This window comes from Bombina bombina, chromosome 2, assembly GCF_027579735.1.
Source record: "Bombina bombina isolate aBomBom1 chromosome 2, aBomBom1.pri, whole genome shotgun sequence".
Lineage (NCBI taxonomy): Eukaryota > Metazoa > Chordata > Amphibia > Anura > Bombinatoridae > Bombina > Bombina bombina.
In genome coordinates, this window is record NC_069500.1 from 544412241 (window position 1) to 544435194 (window position 22954).

General features: G+C 41.2%; 1 protein-coding gene across 1 annotated transcript in view; it reads left to right on the top strand.

The window, feature by feature from the left end:
• LOC128647173 (hippocampus abundant transcript 1 protein) overlaps window positions 1–22954 on the top strand; it is a 250063-nt gene that overhangs the window by 150291 nt on the left and 76818 nt on the right. The window contains exons 7-8 of the mRNA XM_053699958.1: window positions 932–1003; window positions 3667–3779. Coding sequence (XP_053555933.1) covers window positions 932–1003; window positions 3667–3779 — 185 coding nt within the window. The remainder of the gene's footprint in view (window positions 1–931; window positions 1004–3666; window positions 3780–22954) is intronic.

Consider the following 22954-nt stretch of genomic DNA (forward strand, 5'->3'; position numbering starts at 1 on the left):
CAAACATCTTCCTTGTTTGTTGTTTATTCTGGTAAAAGGAGAGGTCAAAAAGCAACTTCTACCTCTCTCTCTTTTTGGATTAAAAGCATCATCAGATTGGCTTACGAGACTGCCGGACGGCAGCCTCCTGACAGAATCACAGCTCATTCCACTAGGGCTGTGGCTTCCACATGGGCCTTCAAGAACGAGGCTTCTGTTGATCAGATATGTAAGGCAGCGACTTGGTCTTCACTGCACACTTTTACTAAATTTTACAAGTTTGATACTTTTGCTTCTTCTGAGGCTATTTTTGGGAGAAAGGTTTTGCAAGCCGTGGTGCCTTCCATCTAGGTGACCTGATTTGCTCCCTCCCTTCATCCGTGTCCTAAAGCTTTGGTATTGGTTCCCACAAGTAAGGATGACGCCGTGGACCGGACACACCTATGTTGGAGAAAACAGAATTTATGTTTACCTGATAAATTACTTTCTCCAACGGTGTGTCCGGTCCACGGCCCGCCCTGGTTTTTTAATCAGGTCTGATAATTTATTTTCTTTAACTACAGTCACCACGGTATCATATGGTTTCTCCTATGCAAATTTTCCTCCTTTACGTCGGTCGAATGACTGGGGAAGGCGGAGCCTAGGAGGGATCATGTGACCAGCTTTGCTGGGCTCTTTGCCATTTCCTGTTGGGGAAGAGAATATCCCACAAGTAAGGATGACGCCGTGGACCGGACACACCGTTGGAGAAAGTAATTTATCAGGTAAACTTAAATTCTGTTTTTTTTATTTTATTTATTTTTTATTAAACATGATTTTAAAGGGAATAAAGACCTGTTAGTACAGTTCACTGCAATGATTTAAATACACTGTTGAAAGTTATGTCTTGTGCCTTTAAGCTTAGCCTGGTATTATCAAGTTTAACATGATTTTATTGTATTTTTGTTTGCAGGTCATATGCTTTACTCCAAGTAGCATTGCTGCATTCATTGCAGTTGTTGGTATTTTGTCTATTATAGCTCAGGTACGTTTTATATCTATATTCAACTTTTTATTGATCAGTGTCTTCAATGTGCTTTCTTTATCGTCCGGATTGGTATTTTTAGCTTTTTTCTTTAGAAAAGTAAATTTTTTCTCTTTTGAGCATTATTACTGTCACTTATATTATTATTTTTGTTTTAATCATGCATATGAAAGATTAGCAGCTCTACATTTGAAAATATATTTTGCATTTAATTAAAGGTTAACATTTCTGTTAAAACTAGCAGTAAATCTGTCTGTGCACCATTCATACTGCTGTACTATTTTTCACTGGCTGATAGGGACAACTACTGTAGACTACTCGTATAAAAGGTACCAGCTTAAAAAAAAAAAACTGAGCACAGAAACCTTCCTAAAAAAATAAATAAAATCAAACAAAAATGTTATAGCTGTTGCAATATCTTCTTGTAGATAGAACAAAGAAATCCACTCATAGAAATAGTTAAAGGGACAGTGCACTGTAAAATAGTTTTTATATGAATGTATTTTCAATAACTTGTTATACCTGCTGCAGAGTATAAAATGTATGAGAAATTGCATTTTCAGGTTTATTTGTGTATATGAAGTAGCTGGTTTTGTGCTTTTAAACCACAGCCTATTACAATGGGGTTGAGCTTCAGGTAATATCAGATCTCATTATGTTATCACTTTGTGTACACACACTTTGTCTGGAAAACCAAATCAATACTTACAGAGAACAATGGAAAATTATCATTTTATTACTTAACTATCCTGCACCCCACTGGGAGTGTAATTTCTTCTGCTGGCTTTGTTTACTTAGGCCAGGGGTGGGCAAGACGTAGATCGCGGTCTACCAGTGGACCACAAGTGAATTTTGAGGTGACCACCTGTAAGATTTCAAAAGTCTGCATAATAAGAGAAAGATTTCTCACACATCTACGGCCGCAAGGCTCTTCACTCAGAATCTAGATTCTGAGTGAAGAGCCTTGCCACATAGATGTGTGAGAAATATTTCTCTTATGCAGACTTTTGAAATTGGCTATGACTCTGAGTCTATGACAGCGGTATGGGCACTGTACTTTAGCATGCTTGACGGGGCGTGTAGCTGAACTCACTGCCCCAGCTTTGGTTACAGGACCTGCCCCCTAATCAACCTGACATGGCGTCCAGCCAATAAAATTACTTTGTAGAATGAGTCTCGAGCCGTCTTGATAAGACTACTTATCATACGCAGGCACGGTACGCAGATAAGGTTGCTTGACGGTCCCAGCGTGACGTAAAGATAGAGTATGGCTGTATTTGTTAAAGAGCGCGGCTGATTTTTAAAGCTGTATCCTATTTGTGGCAAAAATACAATTTTCAGCCAGCAAGTCCTATTTGTGGCAAAAATTAAATTTTCAGCTAGCAGGTCCTATTTGTGTCAAAAATACAGTGTGTGCTCAACTATTCTTTGTGTTTTTTTGAATAAATACATTATTTTAATTATTATCAAGACTGGTGTTTTTTTTTTTTGTTTTTTTTTGTTTTTTTTTTATTGTTTTTAAAGTTAAGTGACCATGTCACTTGGAATAACATTAGAGGTAGTCCTTGCCTTACAAAAGTCTGTCCACCCCTAACTTAGGCTATTCAATAGCTGAGACTCCAGTATCAAAACTTTCAGTATAGGTAGGGATACCACAAGCTAAATCAGCTATTTCAAAGGCCGAAATAGGGGTAAAGGAGCTACTTGTAAACAATTTAATACACTCCAGCAGGTAAAATGAATCAGTGGGACAATTTAAATAGGAGACATTTTGTGGGTGAACTGTCCCTTTAAATGGTATTAAAAATAGAATTAAAATAAGTCTTATTTGGGATTTTTTTTTTTTTTTTTTTTTTAGAAAAAAACAAAAATTAGCTGCATATTGCTTTTTCTTTAGGTCTGTTTAAGTCCCTATCACTGGAATGTGTTACTGCCAACCAAAGATTTGAATTGCTTATTATTTGTTTGTTTAGTCATAAGGCTTCTAGTCGATATAGATATGCTGTAGCTGCAAATGTGTTATATATGTAATCACTATAATACTGAAAATTATTAAAGTTAATTGTTTAAGTAGTTTTGAGAATTTGATAAAGGCCGACTTGTTTTTGTAACTTACTATAGTACTATGCAGATGGCTATATTGCCCACAGAAAAATAAACAATATATTTGGATTAAATTATTTCCACAGCTTTGACCTCTCTTTGTGTGGTTACGCAAGCTGCTTGTAAGAAAAGTTGATGTTCCAGTTGTAGCCTGTATGTAAGGTGCTTATCTTCTGTGTCATGTCAAAAGTTCTTAATGGGTTGGTGTGCCATAGAAAAGAAAGCCAAAAGCCACACAAGTTAAATTCAACATTTTCTCTGGCAAACTCAAATGGATTGACGGATTTGAAAGGAGCCTGAAAATTGCCATATTGTGTTAACAGGAAGTAAATCTTTAAAAAGAAAGTGTTTTCGGATGGATCAAACCTCCCCAACCATCCCGGATTTTGCACAGTTGTCTTGGTGTAGGTTTGCCTACTTTCCTGTCCTCCTGTCTAGTTTTTGTTTTTCTTGTTTTTTTTCATAAATATTGGAAAGCTGTCCCACAATTATGTGCTTGTAAGCTTTCAAGTACAGCAAGTTGAGAAAATGCTTACTAACTTATTGTTCTTCTTTTACAGACTGTATTCCTCAGTATCCTTATGCGGTCGATAGGAAACAAGAATACTGTCCTCCTTGGTCTTGGTTTTCAAATGTTTCAACTGGCTTGGTATGGATTTGGATCCCAGCCTTGGTAAGAATTTATGCCTTTAGCCATGCTCCTTTTTGTAGAATCTCTTCATCTGTAAAAAAGAGAAGTACTACCTCATTATAATTTAAGTAACATCCCTTAATAGATTTTCACTATCTTCACAATCTATTGCGAAGACACAAAAGTAACGATTTAGACAATTTTGATATATATATATATATATATATCTAAGGAAAATGCTGTCACCATGTTTTCTGATTGTGCTATTTCTCCTGTTAAGTGTAGTCAGTCCACGGGTCATCCATTACTTATGGGATTATATCTCCTCCCCAACAGGAAGTGCAAGAGGATCACCCAAGCAGAGCTGCTATATAGCTCCTCCCCTCTACGTCATAGCCAGTCATTCTCTTGCACCTAACTAAAGATAGGACGTGTGAGAGGACTGTGGTGTGTTAAACTTAGTTTTTATTTCTTCAATCAAAAGTTTGTTATTTTAAACGGCACCGGAGTGTGTTGTTTGTTCTCAGGCAGCATTAGAAGAAGAATCTACCTGAGTTTGTCTATGATCTTAGCGGTCGTAACTAAGATCCACTTGCTGTTCTCGGCCATTCTGAGGAGTGAGGTAACTTCAGAACAGGGGATAGCATGCAGGGCCCACCTGCAAGGAGGTATGTGCAGTAAATTATTTTGTAAGGAATGGAATTGACTGAGAAAATACTGCTAATACCGATGTAATGTAAGTGCAGCCTTAAATGCAGTAGTAGCGACTGGTATCAGGCTGATATGTATGTATGTATACTCTGAGGTATTTCTGGGGAATGGAATTTCACTAAGAAAATACTGTCAATATTAAAATAATATTTGAGCCTGCACTGCAGTGAAAGCGACTAGCAGCAGGCTTATTAATAACACTTCATAATTTTCAATTTTTAAAACGTTTACTGGCATGTTAATCGTTTTTTCTGAGGTACTTGGTGATAAAACTTTATGGGCATGATTTTTACCACATGGCTGTCGTTTTTTTCTGAATAAAAACAGTTTACTGAGCTTCCCCACTGTTGTAATATGAGTGGGAGAGGCCTATTTTAGCGCTTTATTGCGCAGTAAAAATTTAGTCACAGTCTTCCTATTTCTTCCTCCATGATCCAGGACGTCTCTACAGAGCCCAGGGGTCTCCAAAACTAGTTTTGAGGGAGGTAATCAGTCACAGCAGACCTGTGACAGTGTGTTTGACTGTCATAAAAACGTTTATTATTTCAACTGTTATCCGTTTTGGGTATTAAGGGGTTAATCATCCTTTTGCTGGTGGGTGCAATTATCTGCTAACTTTATACATTTTCTGTTAAAATTTGGTTGCTTTAACATATTTGGTTCTTTGTTAATTCAACGGTGTCACATTTTTATGTTTTCTTAAAAGCGCAGTAGCGTTTTTTATATAGCTTGTAAATTTATTTTAAAGTTTTTTTCCAAGCTTGCTAGTGTTATTGCTAGTCTGTTTAAACATGTCTGACACAAATGAATCTGTTTGTTCATTATGTTTAAAGGCCAATGTGGAGCCCAATAGAAATTTGTGCACTCAATGTATAGATGTTACTTTGAATAAAAGTCAAACTTTATATGTTAAAAAAATATCACCAGACAACGAGGGGGAAGTTATGCCGACTAACTCTCCTCACGTGTCAGTACCTTCGCCTCCCGCTCAGGAGGTGCGTGATATTGTGGCGCCAAGTACATCAGGGCGGCCCATACAAATCACTTTGCAAGACATGGCTAATGTTATGACTGAAGTACTATCTAAATTGCCAGAATTAAGAGGTAAACGCGATCACTCTGGGGTAAGACCAGAGTGCGCTGATAATAATAGAGCCATGTCTGATACTGCGTCACAATTTGCAGAACATGAGGACGGAGAGCTTCATTCTGTGGGTGACGGATCTGATCCAAGTAAACTGGATTCAGACATTTCAAATTTTAAATTTAAGCTTGAGAACCTCCGTGTATTACTAGGGGAGGTATTAGCGGCTCTGAATGATTGTAACACGGTTGCAATTCCAGAGAAAGTATGTAGGCTGGATAAATATTTTGCGGTACCGGCGTGTACTGACGTTTTTCCTATACCTAAAAGGCTTACAGAAATTGTTAACAAGGAGTGGGATAGACCCGGTGTGCCCTTTTCACCCCCTCCTATATTTAGAAAAATGTTTCCAATAGACGCCACCACACGGGACCTATGGCAGACGGTCCCTAAGGTGGAGGGAGCAGTTTCTACTCTGGCTAAGCGCACCACTATCCCGGTGGAGGATAGCTGTGCTTTTTCAGATCCAATGGATAAAAAGTTAGAGGGTTACCTTAAGAAAATGTTTGTTCAGCAAGGTTTTATATTACAACCCCTTGCATGCATCGCGCCTGTCACTGCTGCGGCGGCGGCATTCTGGTTTGAGTCTCTGGAAGAGACCCTTTGCACAGCTCCATTGGATGAGATTATGAACAAGCTTAAAGCCCTTAAGCTAGCTAATTCATTTATTTCTGATGCCATAGTACACTTAACCAAACTTACGGCTAAGAACTCCGGATTCGCCATTCAAGCGCGTAGAGCGCTGTGGCTTAAATCCTGGTCAGCTGATGTGACTTCTAAATCTAAATTGCTTAATATTCCTTTCAAAGGGCAGACATTATTCGGGCCCGGCTTGAAAGAAATTATCGCTGACATTACTGGAGGTAAGGGCCATGCCCTGCCTCAAGACAGGGCCAAACCAAAGGCTAAACAGTCTAATTTTCGTGCCTTTCGTAACTTCAAGGCAGGAGCAGCATCAACTTCCTCCGCTCCAAGACAGGAAGGAACTGTTGCTCGCTACAGACAGGGCTGGAAACCTAACCAGTCCTGGAACAAGGGCAAGCAGGCCAGAAAATCTGCTGCTGCCCCTTAAGACAGCATGAAGTGAGGGCCCCCGATCCGGAAACGGATCTAGTGGGGGGCAGACTTTCTCTCTTCGCCCAGGCTTGGGCAAGAGATGTCCAGGATCCCTGGGCGTTGGAGATCATATCTCAGGGATATCTTCTGAACTTCAAAGCTTCTCCTCCACAAGGGAGATTTCATCTTTCAAGGTTATCAGCAAACCAGATAAAGAAAGAGGCGTTTCTACGCTTTTTTACAAGACCTCTTACTAATGGGAGTGATCCACCCAGTTCTGCTATCGGAACACGGGCAAGGATTCTATTCAAATCTGTTTGTGGTTCCCAAAAAAGAGGGAACCTTCAGACCAATCTTGGACACTTGCCGTGTCCTTCATTCCATTCAACACCCGTCAGTGGCTCAGTGCATGGAGGTAATCGGCTTAATGGTAGCGGCAATGGACATAGTACCATTTGCGCGCCTGCATCTCAGACCGCTGCAATTGTGCATGCTAAGTCAGTGGAATGGGGATTACTCAGATTTGTCCCCTCTGCTAAATCTGGATCAAGAGACCAGAGATTCTCTTCTATGGTGGCTTTCTCGGCCACATCTGTCCAAGGGGATGCCCTTCCGCAGGCCAGATTGGACGATTGTAACAACGGACGCCAGCCTTCTAGGTTGGGGCGCAGTCTGGAATTCCCTGAAGGCTCAGGGATCATGGACTCAGGAGGAGAGACTCCTTCCAATAAACATTCTGGAATTAAGATCAATTTTCAATGCTCTTCTGGCTTGGCCTCAGTTAGCAACTCTGAGGTTCATCAGGTTTCAGTCGGACAACATCACGACTGTGGCTTACATCAACCATCAAGGAGGAACAAGGAGTTCCCTAGCGATGACGGAAGTCTCAAAGATAATTCGCTGGGCAGAGTCTCACTCTTGCCACCTGTCAGCGATCCACATCCCAGGCGTGGAGAACTGGGAGGCGGATTTTCTAAGTCGCCAGACCTTTCATCCGGGGCAGTGGGAACTTCATCCGGAGGTGTTTCCCAACTGCTTCATCTTTGGGGCAAACCAGATCTGGATCTCATGGTGTCTCGCCAGAACGCCAAGCTTCCTTGTTACGGATCCAGGTCCAGGGACCCGGGAGCGGTACTGATAGATGCTCTGACAGCACCTTGGGTCTTCAACATGGCTTATGTGTTTCCAGCTTTCCCGATGCTTCCTCGATTGATTGCCAGGATCAAACAGGAGAGAGCATCAGTGATTCTAATAGCGCCTGCGTGGCCACGCAGGACCTGGTATGCAGATCTAGTGGACATGTCGTCCTGTCCACCATGGTCTCTGCCTCTGAGACAGGACCTTCTGATTCAGGGTCCTTTCAAACATCCAAATCTAATTTCTCTGAGGCTGACTGCATGGAGATTGAACGCTTGATTCTATCAAAGCGTGGATTCTCGGAGTCAGTGATTGATACCTTAATACAGGCTAGGAAACCTGTTACCAGGAAAATTTACCATAAAATATGGCGTAAATACTTATATTGGTGCGAATCCAAGAGTTACTCATGGAGTAAGGTTAGGATTCCTAGGATATTGTCTTTTCTACAAGAAGGTTTAGAAAAGGGTTTATCTGCTAGTTCGTTAAAGGGACAGATTTCAGCTCTGTCTATCCTTTTACACAAACGTCTGGCAGAAGTTCAGACGTTCAGGCTTTTTGTCAGGCTTTGACTAGGATTAAGCCTGTGTTTAAGACTGTTGCTCCGCCGTGGAGCTTAAACTTAGTTCTTAACGTTCTGCAAGGTGTTCCGTTTGAACCCCTTCATTCCATCGATATCAAGCTGTTATCTTGGAAAGTTCTGTTTTTAAAGGCTATTTCCCCGGCTCGAAGAGTCTCTGAGTTATCGGCCTTACATTGTGATTCTCCTTATCTGATTTTTCATTCAGACAAGGTAGTTCTGCGTACTAAACCTGGGTTCTTACCTAAGGTAGTCACTAACAAGAATATCAATCAAGAGATTGTTGTTGCATCATTGTGCCCTAACCCTTCTTCAAAGAAGGAACGACTTTTGCACAATCTGGACGTCGTCCGTGCCCTGAAATTTTATTTGCAGGCAACTAAAGATTTTCGTCAAACTTCTTCCCTGTTTGTCGTTTATTCTGGACGGAGGAGAGGTCAAAAAGCTTCGGCTACCTCTCTCTCTTTTTGGCTTCGTAGCATAATACGTTTAGCCTATGAGACTGCTGGACAGCAGCCTCCTGAAAGGATTACAGCTCATTCTACTAGAGCTGTGGCTTCCACTTGGGCCTTTAAGAATGAGGCCTCTGTTGAACAGATTTGCAAGGCTGCAACTTGGTCTTCACTTCACACTTTTTAAAAATTTTACAAATTTGACACTTTTGCTTCTTCGGAGGCTGTTTTTGGGAGAAAGGTTCTACAGGCAGTGGTTCCTTCCGTGTAAAGATCCTGCCTGTCCCTCCCGTCATCCGTGTACTTTTAGCTTTGGTATTGGTATCCCATAAGTAATGGATGACCCGTGGACTGACTACACTTAACAGGAGAAAATATAATTTATGCTTACCTGATAAATTCATTTCTCCTGTAGTGTAGTCAGTCCACGGCCAGCCCTGTTTTTTACGGCAGGTCTAAATTTTAATTAAACTCCAGTCACCACTGCACCCTATAGTTTCTCCTTTCTCGTATGGTTTTGGTCGAATGACTGGATATGACGTAGAGGGGAGGAGCTATATAGCAGCTCTGCTTGGGTGATCCTCTTGCACTTCCTGTTGGGGAGGAGATATAATCCCATAAGTAATGGATGACCCGTGGACTGACTACACTACAGGAGAAATGAATTTATCAGGTAAGCATAAATTATATTTTTCTCTTCTGCATGAGCTTTAGCCTTTCTGATTAACTGATTTTTTTTTCTTGGTTTTAATCTGCATTTTCCCTTTCTTCTTCTGAGCCAGTATGTCGATAGACTGCCTTTTTTGGCTTTAGTGCATATGCTACTTCTCTTTTAAATGTGTAGTTGCATTTAAAATAGTGTTTTCTCTTTTTAAGTGTATCCAGTCCACGGATCATCCATTACTTGTGGGATATTCTCCTTCCCAACAGGAAGTTGCAAGAGGATCACCCACAGCAGAGCTGCTATATAGCTCCTCCCCTCACTGCATATCCAGTCATTCTCTTGCAACTCTCAACAAAGATGGACGTAGTAAGAGGAGAGTGGTGTATTATAGTTAGTTTTTTAACTTCAATCGAAAGTTTGTTATTTTTAAATGGTACCGGAGTGTACTGTTTCATCTCAGGCAGCATTAGAAGAAGAATCTGCCTGTGATTTCTATGATCTTAGCAGAAGTAACTAAGATCCATTGCTGTTCTCACATATTCTGAGGAGTGAGGTAACTTCAGAGGGGGAATAGCGTGCAGGTTTTCCTGTAATAAGGTATGTGCAGTTAACAAATTTGTAGGGATGGAATTTGCTAGAAAAATGCTGCTGATACCGGATTAATGTAAGTTAAGCCTTAAATGCAGTGATAGCGACTGGTATCGGGCTTATTAACAGAGATACATACTCTCATAAAAGTGTAATATAAAACGTTTCCTGGCATGTTAATCATTTTTATATATGTTTGGTGACAAAACTTATTGGGGCCTAGTTTTTTTCCACATGGCTGGCTTGATTTTTGCCTAGTAACAGGCTTTCCACTGTTGCAATATGAGTGGGAAGGGCCTATTTTAGTGCTTTTCTGTGCAGATAAAAATACTGACAGAGACATTCAGCTTCCCTCTGCATGATACAGGACATCTCTGAAGGGCTCAAAAGGCTTCAAAGTCGTGTTTGAGGAGGGTAACAATCACAGTAGACTGTGGCAGTTGTGACTGTGTTTAAAAAACGTTTTTGTCATTTATTATTCTGTTTTTGTTATTAAGGGGTTAATCATCCATTTGCAAGTGGGTGCAATGCTCTGCTGACTTGTTGCATACACTGTAAAAATTTTGTTAGTGTAACTGCCTTTTTTCACTGTTATTTCCAATTTTGTCAAAATTTGTTTCTCTTAAAGGCACAGTAACGTTTTTTTTATATTGCTTGTTAACTTGCTTTAAAGTGTTTTCCAAGCTTGCTAGTCTCATTGCTAGTCTGTACAAACATGTCTGAAACAGACATTTTTAAAAGCCATGGTGGAGCCCCATAGGAGAATGTGTACTAAATGTATTGATTTCACCTTAAACAGTAAAGATCAGTCTTTATCTATAAAAGAATGGTCACCAGAGGGGTCTGTCGAGGGGGAAGTTATGCTGACTAACTCTCCCCACGTGTCGGACCCTTCGCCTCCCGTTCAAGGGACGCACGCTAATATGGCGCCAAGTACATCAGGGACGCCCATAGCGATTACTTTGCAGGACATGGCTGCAATCATGAATAATACCCTGTCAGAGGTATTATCCAGATTGCCTGAATTGAGAGGCAAGCGCAATAGTTCTGGGGTTAGACGAGATACAGAGTGCGTAGATGCTGTAAGAGCCATGTCTGATACTGCGTCACAATATGCAGAACCTGAGGACGGAGAGCTTCAGTCTGTGGGTGACGTCTCTGAATCGGGGAGACCTGATTCAGAGATTTTTAAATTTAAGCTTGAGAACCTCCGTGTATTGCTTGGGGAGGTATTAGCTGCTCTGAATGACTGTGACACAATTGCAGTGCCAGAGAAATTGTGTAGGCTGGATAAATCCTATGCAGTGCCGGTGAGTACTGATGTTTTTCCAATACCTAAATGGCTTACAGAAATTATTAGTAAGGAGTGGGATAGGCCCGGTGTGCCCTTTTCCCCACCTCCTATATTTAGAAAAATGTTTCCAATAGATGCCACTACACGGGACTTATGGCAGACTGTCCCTAAGGTGGAGGGAGCAGTTTCTACTTTAGCAAAGCGTACCACTATCCCGGTTGAGGGCAGTTGTGCTTTTTCAGATCCAATGGATAAAAAATTAGAGGGTTACCTTAAGAAAATGTTTATTTAACAAGGTTTTATTTTACAGCCCCTTGCATGCATTGCGCCTGTCACTGCTGCGGCGGCATTCTGGTTTGAGGCCCTGGAAGAGGCCATCCATACAGCTCCATTGACTGAAATTGTTGACAAGCTTAGAACTCTTAAGCTAGCTAACTCATTTGTTTCTGATGCCATTGTTCATTTAACTAAACTAACGGCTAAGAATTCTGGATTCGCCATCCAGGCGCGTAGGGCGCTATGGCTCAAATCCTGGTCAGCTGATGTGACTTCAAAGTCTAAATTACTCAACATTCCTTTCAAGGGGCAGACCTTATTTGGGCCTGGTTTGAAAGAAATTATTGCGGACTTTACTGGAGGTAAGGGTCATACCCTTCCTCAGGACAGGGCCAAATCAAAGGCCAAACAGTCTAATTTTCGTGCCTTTCGAAATTTCAAGGCAGGTGCAGCATCAACTTCCTCTTCTTCAAAACAAGAGAGAACTTTTGCTCAATCCAAGCAGGCCTGGAAACCTAACCAGTCCTGGAACAAGGGCAAGCAGGCCAGAAAGCCTGCTGCTGCCTCTAAGACAGCATGAAGGAGCGGCCCCCTATCCGACAACGGATCTAGTAGGGGGCAGACTCTCTCTCTCCGCCCAGGCGTGGGCAAGAGATGTTCAGGATCCCTGGGCGTTGGAGATCATATCTCAGGGATATCTTCTGGACTTCAAAGCTTCTCCTTCACAAGGGAGATTTCACCTTTCAAGATTATCTGCAAACCAGATAAAGAAAGAGGCATTCCTAAGCTGCGTACAAGATCTCCTTGTAATGGGAGTGATCCATCCAGTTCCGCGGACGGAACAAGGACAGGGGTTTTATTCAAATCTGTTTGTGGTTCCCAAAAAAGAGGGAACCTTCAGACCAATTTTGGATTTAAAGATCCTAAACAAATTCCTCAGAGTTCCGTCATTCAAGATGGAAACTATTCGAACCATTTTACCCATGATCCAAGAGGGTCAGTACATGACCACAGTGGACTTAAAGGATGCCTACCTTCACATTCCGATTCACAAGAATCATCATCAGTTCCTGAGGTTTGCCTTTCTAGACAGGCATTACCAATTTGTAGCTCTTCCATTCGGGTTGGCTACAGCCCCAAGAATTTTTACAAAGGTTCTGGGCACACTTCTGGCAGTCCTAAGACCGCGAGGCATAGCGGTGGCTCCTTACCTGGACGATATCCTGATACAGGCGTCAAGCTTTCAAATTGCCAAATCTCATACAGAGATAGTTCTGGCATTCCTGAGGTCGCATGGGTGGAAAGTGAACGAAGAAAAGAGTTCTCTATCTCCTCTCACGAGGGTTTCCTTACTAGGGACTCTAATAGATTCTGTAGAAATGAAAATTTACCTGACGGAGTCCAGGTTATCAAAACTTCTAAATGCTTGCCATGTTCTTCACTCCATTCCGCGCCCCACGGTGGCTCAGTGCATGGAAGTAATCGGCTTAATGGTAGCGGCGATGGACATAGTGCCATTCGCGCGCCTGCATCTCAGACCGCTGCAATTATGCATGCTCAGTCAGTGGAATGGGGATTACACAGATTTGTCCCCTCTACTAAATCTGGATCAGGAAACCAGAGATTCTCTTCTCTAGTGGTTATCTCGGGCCCATCTGTCCAAGGGTATGACCTTTCGCAGACCAGATTGGACAATTGTAACAACAGATGCCAGCCTTCTAGGTTGGGGTGCAGTCTGGAACTCCCTGAAGGGAAGGCTCAGGGTTCATAGAGAAACTCCTCCCAATAAATATTCTGGAGTTAAGAGCAATATTCAATGCTCTACTGGCTTGGCCTTAGCTAGCAACACTGAGGTTCATCAGATTTCAGTCGGACAACATCACGACTGTGGCTTACATCAACCATCAAGGGGGAACCAGGAGTTCCCTAGCGATGTCAGAAGTCTCCAAGATAATTCGCTGGGCAGAGACTCACTCTTGCCACCTGTCAGCGATCCATATCCCAGGTGTAGAGAACTGGGAGGCGGATTTTCTAAGTCGTCAGACTTTTCATCCGGGGGAATGGGAAATCCATCCGGAGGTGTTTGCTCAATTGGTTCTCCTTGGGGCAAACCAGAATTGGATCTCATGGCGTCTCGCCAGAACGCCAAGCTTCCTTGTTACGGATCCAGGTCCAGGGACCCAGAAGCGGCACTAACAGATGCTCTAGCAGCGCCTTGGTTCTTTAACCTGGCTTATGTGTTTCCACCGTTTCCTCTGCTCCCTCGTCTGATTGCCAAAATCAAACAGGAAAGAGCATTGGTGATATTGATAGCGCCTGCGTGGCCACGCAGGACCTGGTATGCAGACCTAGTGGACATGTCATCCTTTCCACCATGGACTCTGCCTCTGAGACAAGACCTTCTAATACAAGGTCCTTTCAATCATCCGAATCTACTTTCTCTGAGACTGACTGCATGGAGATTGAACTCTTGATCCTATCAAAGCGTGGCTTCTCCGAGTCAGTAATTGATACCTTAATCCAGGCACGAAAGCCTGTCACCAGGAAAATTTACCACAAGATATGGCGTAAATATCTTCATTGGGGTGAATCCAAGAATTACTCATGGAGTAGGGTTAGGATTCCTAGGATATTGTCCTTCCTCCAAGAGGGTTTGGACAAAGGATTATCAGCTAGTTCTTTAAAGGGACAGATTTCTGCTCTGTCTATTCTTTTACACAAGCGTCTGGCAGAAGTTCCAGACGTTCAGGCATTTTGTCAGGCTTTAGTTAGAATTAAGCCTGTGTTTAAACCTGTTGCTCCTCCATGGAGCTTAAACTTGGTTCTTAAAGTTCTTCAAGGGGTTCCGTTTGAACCCCTTCATTCTATTGATATCAAACTTCTTTCATGGAAAGTTCTTTTTCTGATGGCTATTTCCTCGGCTCGAAGAGTCTCGGAGTTATCTGCCTTACATTGTGATTCTCCTTATCTGATCTTTCATTCAGATAAAGTTGTTCTGCGTACAAAACCTGGGTTTTTACCTAAGGTGGTTTCTAACAAGAATATCAATCAAGATATTGTTGTTCCATCATTATGTCCTAATCCTTCTTCAAAGAAGGAACGTCTTTTGCATAATCTAGACGTAGTCCGTGCCTTGAAGTTTTACTTACAGGCTACTAAAGATTTTCGCCAAACATCTAACCTGTTTGTTGTTTACTCTGGACAGAGGAGAGGTCAGAAGGCCTCGGCAACCCCTCTTTCTTTTTGGCTTCGGAGTATAATCCGTTTAGCCTATGAGACTGCTGGACAGCAGCCTCCTGAAAGGATTACAGCTCATTCTACTAGAGCTGTGGCTTCCACCGGGGCCTTTAAAAATGAGGCCTCTGTTGAACAGATTTGCAAGGCTGCAACTTGGTCTTCCCTTCATACTTTTTCCAAATTTTACAAATTTGATACTTTTGCTTCTTCTTCGGAGGCTGTTTTTGGGAGAAAGGTTCTACAGGCAGTGGTTCCTTCCGTTTAAGTTCCTGCCTTGTCCCTCCCATCATCCGTGTACTTTAGCTTTGGTATTGGTATCCCACAAGTAATGGATGATCCGTGGACTGGATACACTTAACAAGAGAAAACATAATTTATGCTTACCTGATAAATTTATTTCTCTTGTAGTGTATCCAGTCCACGGCCCGCCCTGTCCTTTTCAGGCAGGTCTAATTTTTAATTAAACTACAGTCACCACTGCACCCTATAGTTTCTCCTTTCTCGGCTTGTTTTGGTCGAATGACTGGATATGGCAGTGAGGGGAGGAGCTATATAGCAGCTCTGCTGTGGGTAATCCTCTTGCAACTTCCTGTTGGGAAGGAGAATATCCCACAAGTAATGGATGATCCGTGGACTGGATACACTACAAGAGAAATAAATTTATCAGGTAAGCATAAATTATGTTTTTTTAAATACTCCCACTGTTCTTGCAGTCCTGTAATCACCCTTTACATCATTATAGGTAAAGTAAAATTAAACTTTCATGCTTAAGATAGAGTATGCAATTTTAAACAACGTTCCTATTTAATTCCAATATAAAATGTACTTATTGTGGTATCCTGTGTTGAAGACTAAACCTGGTAGGCTGATAGAAGCTTAGGAGCATACACGTCTCTGTAGCAGTCTTTGGCAGCTGTGTTTGCAACTTTAAAGAATATTACTGTAAACATTGTTGCAAACACTGTTGCCAGATGACTAGACACATGTGCATGTTCCTAAACTCACTTAGAATTACTCTTCACAAAAGTATACCAAGTGAACTAAGCACAATTTTAGATTGTAAGTTCCCATGAGAATAGGGCCCAAAATTCCTCCTGTATGTTTTTGTAAAATTTTGTTTGATATAATTGTTTTATTTAAATGAATTGTACCCATGGACAGCGCTGCGGAATTTGTTAGCGCTTCATAAATAAAGTATAATAATAATAATTGATAATAGAAATAATTTTGAAAGTTGTTTAAAATATCACGCTCTAGCTAATTATTTTTTTTAATTTTGACGTTGCTGCCCCTTTAAGGTATTTCCATTCTAAAATCCAAACCTTTAGTATGATTGCACAGTACCTGCGCCTAATTATTAAACCATACAGACTGATAATCACTAGAGCCTAAGTTCTCACCCACAGACACTTCAGATATGTGTTTTATATCTTTATAGTGCTTGTGTATGTTTTTATTTCAGGGATAAACCCTTTTCTGAGCCAACATTGTCTCGGATACTGTTCAGGAGCATTCTGACAATGTTCAATATATGCCGCAGCCTTCTCCTCAAGTGTCCCAAAACTTGGCGTTTATTCAACCAGTGCCCTGCGCTTCCTCCACGACTCCTCCTGGAGTTACCTTGCAAGACATCGCTTCCCTCATGTACTATGCGGTCTCGGGTGCATTGTCGGCTTGTCCCATGCTGCAGGGAAAGCGCAAGAGGAAAACTAAACATTCAGTGAGCAAGGTTTCTGTCGCAGTTGTTGCTATCTGAGGTCCCCTCCCAGAAGCCTGAGAAAGAGGATAATTAGGTAGCATATGAGGGTGAAATCTCAGATTCTGACTGTATAATTCCTCCTGCTGATACTGAAGTAGTATCTTTCAGGTTTAAGCTAGTACACCTTCGTCTGTTACTTAAGGAGGTTTTAGCTACTCGGGACCACCACCAAAACACCACGGTCGATGTTAATCTTATGATGTACCATATCGAACTTCCAAGATCATTGCTAAGGAATGGGAGAGAACGGGTATCCCTTTTTTCTCCATCTCCTATATTTGGAAGAGATGTTTACCCATAGCAGACTCTTTCAAGGAGTCTTGGCAGACGGTACCCAAGGTGGAAAGGACAATTTCCATGCTAGCCAGGAGACCTACTATGTCCATAGAGGATAGTTGTTCCTTTAAGGATCCTATGGATAAGAGGTTAGAGGGGTTGCTCAAGATGGCAACCTATGGTTTGTATGCTACTGTCACCAATGCGGCAGCATACTGGTTTATACGTTGTCTGGTTCTATTCGGACAGACACTCCCCTTGAAGAAATCCAGGATAAGATAAAGGCCCTTAAGTTGGTAAACTCATTTCTTTCATGTAATTAGCAAGAGTCCATGAGCTAGTGACGTATGGGATATACATTCCTACCAGGAGGGGCAAAGTTTCCCAAACCTCAAAATGCCTATAAATACACCCCTCACCACACCCACAAATCAGTTTTACAAACTTTGCCTCCTGTGGAGGTGGTGAAGTAAGTTTGTGCTAGATTCTACGTTGATATGCGATCCGCAGCAGGTTGGAGCCCGGTTTTCCTCTCAGCGTGCAGTGAATGTCAGAGGGATGTGAAGAGAGTATTGCCTATTTGAATTCAATGATCTCCTTCTACGGGGTCTATTTCATAGGTTCTCTGTTATCGGTCGTAGAGATTCATCTCTTACCTCCCTTTTCAGATCGACGATATACTCTTATATATACCATTACCTCTACTGATTCTCGTTTCAGTACTGGTTTGGCTTTCTACTACATGTAGATGAGTGTCCTGGGGTAAGTAAGTCTTATTTTTGTGACACTAAGCTATGGTTGGGCACTTTATATAAAGTTCTAAATATTTGTGTTTAAACATTTATTTGACTTGATTCAGGATGTTCAATATTCCTTATTTCAGACAGTCAGTTTCATTATTTGGGATAATGCATTTGAATAATCAATTTTTTTCTTACCTTAAAATTTTACTGTGTTCCCTGTGGGCTGTTAGGCTCGCGGGGGCTGAAAATGCTTATTTTTATTGCGTAAGATAAAGGGATAAGGGATTTTATTGCGTAAGATAAGGGATCATCTATCCCAGTAAGGGAACCTATTTACATGTTCACCAGTTTGGAGCTTTTTAATAACAATGATTAGTTATGAAGTTTATTCCACCAGATAATTGTACTGCAGAGAATAGATTAATAAATGCAAACATAGGTGAGTGTTTACAGAGTCAAGAGGGATTTTTCACCTCTAGGCCAGTGATTTGGACTAACCCACACAGGTGTACCACATCAATCATAGTGTTGTCAAATACAGACTCCCAAAATATCTTTGGAAGGGTTATACCACCTCAAATGTGTAAAATAAAAGGGGTGGGAGGGATCATCTATCCCAGTAAGGGAACCTATTTACATGTTCACCAGTTTGGAGCTTTTTAATAACAATAATTAGTTATGAAGTTTATTCCACCAGATAATTGTACTGCAGAGAATAGATTAATAAATGCAAACATAGGTGAGTGTTTACAGAGTCAAGAAGGATTTTTCACCTCTAGGCCAGTGATTTGGACTAACCCACACAGGTGTACCACATCAATCATTCTCCAGCAAAAAGAGGTGTTTTGTTCTGTTCATTAGTGAGGTATATAAGGCAGTGAAGGGTAGCATGATTTATTATGATTTTTTATGCCTGATGAAACGGTCTGTGAACCGTGAAACGCGTTGCATGATTGGGTGATTATTGGACACCCTGTTATACACTCTCATCAGCAATCATTGTGCTGTTGTTTTTAAACTTTTATGCTTTTTAAAATAAATTTGGATATATCTTTTATCCTTTGAGCGGATTCATTTCTACCCACCATCTGCCATTGTTCACCTATGAGAGACCAGCCCAGCACCTGAGGGAACACATTATCATACAAATATCAAGATACCTAGAGTTTGGGTGAGCTGCCACACCTCTACCAATCTGCAGCCTGCTTCTACAAGCACATTGGTGTGCTCTGGGAATATGTGAGTACCCTCCACATTAAGGAATCTGTTGTGGTTGTACCATTAATAGTCTGCACATGTGGTGCCCGTATTTCTTGTCTCCCTTATAGCACCACCATCTTACGCCAAGAGCGCCTTCAAGTGGGTGAGCTGTCACACCTTTCTAATTCTGCAGCCCGCCCCTACCAGCACATAAGTGTGCTCTCCAAATTTGTGAGTACCCATTTGGCAATAGTTCTGTGACTCGTTAATTAATAGATGATACCACACATGAGGCGCCCCTCCATTCTGTTTTATCTTATATAGTACCACCTGGACCATCCAGTGAGGAGGAGGCAGCCGCTACAGCATTCGTTATCCTTTGAAGAACATATAAAGGACTGTCTAATTTTTCACAATTGCAAGTGTATTTTCACTACAGTATCTAAGAATTTACTGTTTTCTGCCTTTATTGTGTATATACTCATCTATGATAGCTTAACATTGCCCCATCATATATACTTTTGTTCTAGATTAATGATTATACTGCATCTTGAGCGCCCCCTTCAGTGATTAGGTTTTTACAGTATAGTTATTTTTATTGCGTCATTTTTGGCGCTGACTTTTTTGGCGCAAAAAATTCTTTGTTATTTCAGGCGTCGTTCTTGTCACCGGAAGTTGCATCATTTTTTGACGTTTTTGCGCCAAAAGTGTCGGCGTTACCGGATGTGGCGTCATTTTTGGCGCTAAAAGCATTTAGGCGCCAAATAATGTGGGCGTCTTTTTTGGCGCTAAAAAATATGGGCGTCATTATTGTCTCCACATTATTTAAGTCTCATTGTTTATTTGCTTCTGGTTGCTAGAAGCTTGTTCACTGGCATTTTTTCCCATTCCTGAAACTGTCATTTAAGGAATTTGATCAATTTTGCTTTATATGTTGTTTTTTCTATTACATATTGCAAGATGTCTCAGATTGACCCTGAATCAGAAGATACTTCTGTAAAATCGCTTCCTGATGTTGGATCTACCAAAGTATTTGCTGTAAACTTGTGGGATCTGTTCCTCCAGCTGTTGTTTGTAATGAATGTCATGACAAACTTGTTAATGCAGATATTTCCTTTAGTAATGTAACATTACCTGTTGTTGTTCCATCAACATCTAATACTCAGAGTGTTCCTGTTAACATAAGAGATTTTGTTTCTAAATCCATTAAGAAGGCTATGTCTGTTATTCCTCCTTCTAGTAAGCGTAAAAGGTCTTTTAAAACTTCTCATTTTTCAGATGAATTTTTAAATGAACATCATCATTCTGATTCTGATAATGTTTCCTCTGGTTCAGAGGATTCAGTTTCAGAGGTTGATGCTGATAAATCTTCATATTTATTCAAAATGGAATTTATTCGTTCTTTACTTAAAGAAGTCTTAATTGCATTAGAGATAGAGGACTCTGGTCCTCTTGATACTAAATCTAAACGTTTAAATAAGGTTTTTAAATCTCCTGTAGTTATTCCAGAAGTTTTTCCTGTCCCTGATGCTATTTCTGAAGTAATTTCCAGGGAATGGAATAATTTGGGTAATTCATTCACTCCTAAACGTTTTAAGCAATTATATCCTGTGCCATCTGACAGATTAGAGTTTTGGGACAAAATCCCTAAGGTTGATGGGGCTATCTCGACTCTTGCTAAACGTACTACTATTCCTACGGCAGATAGTACTTCCTTTAAGGATCCTTTAGATAGGAAAATTTAATCCTTTCTAAGAAAAGCTTATTTATGTTCAGGTAATCTTCTTAGACCTGCTATATCTTTAGCGGATGTTGCTGCAGCTTCAACTTTTTGGTTGGAAGCTTTAGCGCAACAAGTAACAGATCATAATTCTCATAGCATTGTTAATCTTCTTCAACATGCTAATAATTTTATTTGTGATGCCATCTTTGATATCATTAGGGTTGATGTCAGGTATATGTCTCTAGCTATTTTAGCTAGAAGAGCTTTATGGCTTAAAACTTGGAATGCTGATATGTCTTCTAAGTCAACTTTGCTTTCCTTTTCCTTCCAGGGTAATAAATTATTTGGTTCACAGTTGGATTCTATTATTTCAACTGTTACTGGGGGGAAAGGAACTTTTTTACCACAGGATAAAAAATCTAAAGGTAAATTTAGGTCTACTAATCGTTTTCGTTCCTTTCGTCACAATAAGGAACAAAAGCCTGATCCTTCCTCTACAGGAGCAGTATCAGTTTGGAAACCATCTCCAGTCTGGAATAAATCCAAGCCTTTTAGAAAGCCAAAGCCAGCTCCCAAGTCAACATGAAGGTGCGGCCCTCATTCCAGCTCAGCTGGTAGGGGGCAGATTACGATTTTTCTAAGAAATTTGGATCAATTCGATTCACTATCTTTGGATTCAGAACATTGTTTCACAAGGGTACAGAATAGGCTTCAAGATAAGGCCTCCTGCAAGAAGATTTTTTTCTTTCCCGTGTCCCAGTAAATCAAGTGAAGGCTCAAGCATTTCTGAAATGTGTTTCAGATCTAGAGTTGACTGGAGTAATTATGCCAGTTCCAGTTCTGGAACAGGGGCTGGGGTTTTACTCAAATCTTTTCATTGTACCAAAGAAGGAGAATTCCTTCAGACCAGTTCTGGATTTAAAAATATTGAATCATTATGTACGGATACCAACATTCAAAATGGTAACTATAAGGACTATTCTGCCTTTTGTTCAGCAAGGGCATTATATGTCCACAATAGATTTACAGGATGCATATCTGCATATTCCGATTCATCCAGATCACTATCAGTTTCTGAGATTCTCTTTCCTAGACAAGCATTACCAGTTTGTGGCTCTGCCGTTTGGCCTAGCAACAGCTCCAAGAATTTTTACAAATGTTCTCGGTGCCCTTCTCTCTGTAATCAGAGAACTGGGTATTGTGGTATTTCCTTATTTAGACGATATCTTGGTACTTGCTCAGTCTTCACATATAGCAGAATCTCATACGAATCGACTTGTATTGTTTCTTCAAGAACATGGTTGGAGGATCAATTTCCCAAAAAGTTAATTGATTCCTCAGACAAGGGTAACCTTTTTAGGTTTCCAGATAGATTCAGTGTCCATGACTCTGTCTCTGACAGACAAGAGACGTCTAAAATTGGTTTCAGCTTGTCGAAACCTTCAGTCTCAATCATTCCCTTCGGTAGCCTTATGCATGGAAATTCTAGGTCTTATGACTGCTGCATCGGACGCGATCCCCTTTGCTCGTTTTCACATGCGACCTCTTCAGCTCTGTATGCTGAACCAGTGGTGCAGGGATTATACAAAGATATCTCAATTAATATCTTTAAAACCGATTGTACGACACTCTCTGACGTGGTGGACAGATCACCATCGTTTAGTTCAGGGGGCTTCTTTTGTTCTTCCGACCTGGACTGTGATTTCAACAGATGCAAGTCTGACAGGTTGGGGATCTGTTTGGGGGTCTCTGACAGCACAAGGGGTTTGGGATTCTCAGGAGGTGAGATTACCAATCAACATTTTTGAACTCCGTGCAATTTTCAGAGCTCTTCAGTCATGGCCTCTTCTAAAGAGAGAGTCGTTCATTTGTTTTCAGACGGACAATGTCACAACCGTGGCATATGTCAATCATCAAGGAGGGACTCACAGTCCTCTGGCTATGAAAGAAGTATCTCGAATACTGGTATGGGCGGAATCCAGCTCCTGTCTAATTTCTGCGGTTCATATCCCAGGTATAGACAATTGGGAAGCGGATTATCTCAGTCGCCAAACGTTACATCCGGGCGAATGGTCTCTTCACCCAGAGGTATTTCTTCAGATTGTTCAAATGTGGGAACTTCCATACATAGATCTGATGGCTTCTCATCTAAACAAGAAGCTTCCCAGGTATCTGTCCAGATCCAGGGATCCTCAAGCGGAGGCAGTGGATGCATTGTCACTTCCTTGGAAGTATCATCCTGCCTATATCTTTCCGCCTCTAGTTCTTCTTCCAAGAGTGATTTCCAAGATTCTAAAGGAGTGCTCGTTTGTTCTGCTGGTGGCTCCAGCATGGCCTCACAGGTTTTGGTATGCGGATCTTGTCCGGATGGCCACTT